This window comes from Plasmodium fragile (genome assembly GCF_000956335.1).
Source record: "Plasmodium fragile strain nilgiri unplaced genomic scaffold supercont1.48, whole genome shotgun sequence".
Classification (NCBI taxonomy): Eukaryota; Apicomplexa; class Aconoidasida; order Haemosporida; family Plasmodiidae; genus Plasmodium; species Plasmodium fragile.
The window spans coordinates 86,963-91,251 of NW_012192628.1; the positions used below are offsets into that span (position 1 = coordinate 86,963).

General features: G+C 48.5%; 2 protein-coding genes across 2 annotated transcripts; one reads left to right on the forward strand and one right to left on the reverse strand.

Moving 5' to 3' along the window:
- Positions 1-237: 237 nt before the first annotated feature.
- AK88_03868 (uncharacterized protein) lies at positions 238-2,277 on the forward strand (the record flags this gene model as incomplete). The annotated part of the gene is made up of 1 exon (XM_012481478.1): positions 238-2,277. One exon carries the CDS (start codon positions 238-240, stop codon positions 2,275-2,277), a length of 2,040 nt encoding a protein of 679 aa, XP_012336901.1.
- Positions 2,278-2,427: 150 nt separating this feature from the next.
- AK88_03869 (uncharacterized protein) lies at positions 2,428-4,038 on the reverse strand (the record flags this gene model as incomplete). The annotated part of the gene is made up of 2 exons (XM_012481479.1): positions 2,428-3,783; positions 3,934-4,038. 2 exons carry the CDS (start codon positions 4,036-4,038, stop codon positions 2,428-2,430), a joined length of 1,461 nt encoding a protein of 486 aa, XP_012336902.1.
- Positions 4,039-4,289: the final 251 nt, after the last annotated feature.

Consider the following 4,289-nt stretch of genomic DNA (forward strand, 5'->3'; position numbering starts at 1 on the left):
TTTTTTTTTTTTTTTTTGCGCATGTGCGTGTACATACAGGGGAGTACCCTCCCACAACGCGCAATTCGCTGCGCCCACACCAAATAGCCACCCTGCATAGGTGTCATCAGTGTGAAAGGTGGCTTAGCCGTGAAACCTAAAAGGAGCGACGCAGCGACGCAACAACATAACAACGCGGAACTCTCCTTGCCAACGACGACGCAGTAACGCAATAACGCAACAGCGCAGCGGCCAAACATGCAGAGCACGGACGAGCCAGACCTCCTCAGGCCGATGGACGAGGAGGAGAGGGAACACCTGCAAAACAAACTGAACGAGCAGAGACTCAAGCTGGAGGAAAACAAAAAATACCTGGAGCAGTTACGCAACGAGAGCGAAAATGGGTTTTTTACCTCCACAAATGGAAGGCACAGCCAGGGGGGGGACTACCCCGACCCGGACACTATACTGAAAAGCTTCCTCGAATCGATGGAGAAGGAGGAACTAAGCATGGACGCGCTGCAGGAGCAGGTGGACGGAGGCAACGAACAAACGTCCCACACGGAGAACAACCAGAGCCACCACCTAGTCAGTAACAACATCCCCCAGGAGAACTTCTACGCCAACGCCAACCCGCTGGAGGAATACGCAGAACAGAACAATTTTCTCTTCCTAAAAAAATCTTCAGCAAAAAATTTCAACTTTAAAATTGGAAGAAAAGCGCCAACTGAAGAGAAGGCCATACACATTGAAAAAAAAATTGTGAGCCAATTTGACAAGTCCATTCAGGTGAACGTCCTAACGGATGAGGCCACTTCGCCGCGTCACCACTCACGAAATGGAAAGAAGCGGAAGGACAAATTCGCTTCCCTCCTCTCGAATGGGCAGCCTGATGGGGACGGAGAATTCAAATCGGGGAAATTTTATAAGACCAAGTTGGGTAAGAAGGACGCCGTTTTGAAAAAGGGTGTAGCACTGGGGGGGACCTCCCCCGATGGCGCAGTAGAAGCAGAGGCGGGTGAACCCCTAAATGGGAAAGACCCGAACCAAGCTGACCTCGTCCTTCGCAGCAGAGGATTTCTGTCCTTCTTAGAACGCAGCTCTAAAATCGTGGAGAGGTCCCTAGGAGAGCAAGACGTCCTCAACGCCACCTTCGACTTTGCAGCCAAGGACATAACAGGAGACTCGGAGAGTACTGAAAGGATGAAGCTTGTGAATACCTATTTCTGTAAAAAGTACACAAATGGAAGGCCCATAACAGATGTGAGGACGTCCAACCTTTATAGTGAACTGTTTCTAGCTTCCTACGGCTTGTCTACAACAAGCAACTACACCGACCCTGATGGTTATGTCCTAGTCTGGAACAGCACAATGAATGGTCGACCCGAGTACATATTCACGTCAGAGGCAGCCGTATGCACCTCCGTCTTTAACAAGTTCAATCCACACCTAATCATAGGAGGGACATACACAGGGAACGTCGTTTTGTGGGATATACGAGCTAGCCAAAAACCAGTACAAAAAACTTACCTGACTGCGCAAGGTCATTTGCATCCCATATATTGTGCAGAAGTTATTGGGACGCTGAATGCACACAACTTAGTGACCGCGGACACGGATGGGAGGCTATGCAACTGGTCATTAAACATGTTGACCTACCCATCTGATACGATTGACTTGAAGAGAACTAACAAGGAAGTATCTTGCTGCTGCTTCTCTTTCCAAGAAGGAGAAATAAACACCCTCTACGGAGGAGCCGATGATGGTACCTTATTTCAAGCACAAATACATGGTACCAAGGTAGGCATCACTGAGTTTTATAACATCCACCATGGCCCATTAACAGCTGCACAGTTCCATCCACTCATTGATGAGGTCCCTGATGACCACAACGATCTTATACTAACCTGTTCTGTTGACTGGTCTTGCAAGCTGCTAAGTATAAAGGAACCCCAGAACGCTCTCTACACATTTGACTGCTTCGATGATTACCTTATGGATGTGAAGTGGAACCCTGTGCACCCAGCGATTTTCGCCACGTGCAGTAGTAATGGAAACATAAAAGTGTGGAACATGTGTTTCGAGCTGGACTGTTCCTATTTCGATATGACTGTTCAGGCAAAAACGACAAATAAAATTGCTTGGTCATGTGACGGAAGGAAGCTGCTTGCGGGCGACTCGGATGGGACCTTGACTCTTTGGAACGCCTCCAGCGAGATTTACCAGCCCAGGTCCGAGGACATCGCCAAGTACAGTGCACGGGTTGAGAAGATGCGGGTTGATAGAAGCGCTGCGTGAAGGGGTGCATAAGCAGTGTAGCGGTGTAGCGGTTCACTAACCGGCTTGACGATACCATCGACGGGGCTGCCTCCCACTTTGACGAGGCACATTTCACAGCGTAACATGAGTCAATCGTTAAGGGGTCCTGTGAAAAAAAAAAGGGAACACTTACGGACGAACTATAGTCCGACGCAACTTCGAGACAAAAATCCCCCGACAAGCATGCAGCTCTGGGAAGGTGCGCACACACTGACTGGAGATGACTGACCCCCCGCCGTTATACAAGAACTTCTCCTTCCCTGCCTTCTCCAGACTAACCCCCGGATTTGACTCCAACACAGACTCGACAACCTGTTCATTCTCTTCTTCAAAGAAGGAACACGTGGAATAAATAAACGTATCAGCTGTCCTCAGCGTGGCCAGTGCGTGATTTAAAATTTTTTTTTGAAACTCGGCCAGCCTATCCACTTTGTCTTGAAATGGAGGAGGGACCTTTGGGATTTTTCCCTCCGCCACGTCATCGTAGAAGTTGCGTGTCGGGCTTGGCTCGTCTGGAGGGAGATGTCCCACTTGGGGTGCCAGCCTACCTGTTGCCCCTGCCTCGCCGTGGCGGAAGACCCGGCGCATGCTCTCCTTGTGTGCAAAGTCGGGCATGCCGCTGGACGAACAAGAGGGGTCAACGAAAACCACGTCCACCTTCCCGAGCGATGAAAAATGATCAGCACTCAACTCAAAAAAATCTACATTAAAAACTTTGACCACCATTTCGCTACGTCGGTGTTTTATATAATAAACATTTGTACTTGTATGCTTTGCAAAAAAGTTCTTTTCTGTTAAGGCTAATTTATTTTCCTCTGAAAATTCTTCATCCAGGTATATCCCATCAAACTCCCGATTCTGTTTCATTATTTCCTGTAGTAGAGTGCGGCACCTTTTCTTATCCTTCTCAATGCACACAAGGTAACCCTTCTCCTTTAGCAGCGTCAGGGTAAATATGGCCTTGCTGCCTGGCGCTGAGCAGACGTCCACGATCACCATCCCCTGTTTAATATTTCCCGCCTGTACAACCAGGCAGGACGTCTTGTCCAATATTCTTACATTGTGCTGCTGATACGTGGGGGTAGCAATGAGAGTACTTAACTTATCATTTTCAATTTTGTAAAGACCTTCTACATCCTCGTCCTCTTCCACTGGAAGGACTTCCTTTAGTTCGTTCAAGGCATCACTATTTCTGCCCTGGTCATATATGATAAAATATTTGGCTAGCTGTTTTTTTTTTTCTTGAGTTTGTTTGTTACCCTCCTTTTTCTCTTTCAAACAATTGTATAAGTGGAGAATTTCCTTCTCCTTTTTCAGGATTTCCCTTTTTAACTTTCCCCCTCCGTCGATTTTTCTCCTCTGCACGAGCACGCACAGGAGTACAATTCCCAGGAACTTGTTCTTGCAACACTTGGACAGGTGCTCGGCGTACACGCGGTTCAGGATGTCCAGGTCTTCCAGCGCCTTGTGCAAAATGAAGTAGAGCTGTAGTGGTGTGAAGTGACGCAGTGCGATGCAGGGAGAGACATGTAACCAGGGACAAGAAGCGGCGCGGTTATATGCAACGGAAGGCGACCCATCGCTTAACCGCTTTACCGCTTTACCGCTTAACACGCTTCACACCCGTTTGCTCACCTTCTTAATCGACGGGTCCTCCTTCTCATGCAGAACGTCCTTGATGCCTCCTCCCTGGGCGCACCTCGACAGCATTTGCGCCGCCCTCCTATAGATGAACGACATGTTTGCGGCCCCTTCGGCTAGCTATCTCGCGGATGGCTACTCCGCGGCTGGAGGGGAGAAGTAAGGGGCGCGCACATTTTGTGAAAACGGGGGAAACGTCGCAGTTGTGTGGAGTAACAAATGGGGGGCCTCCAGTGAGTAAATGAACAGATGGGAAGACTGGCGGCTGAACGAACAGCTTTGCAAAGTGCTTTCCCCATAAAAAGGCGCGAAAAAAAAAAAAGAACAAAAAAAAAAAAAAGAATTTTTTT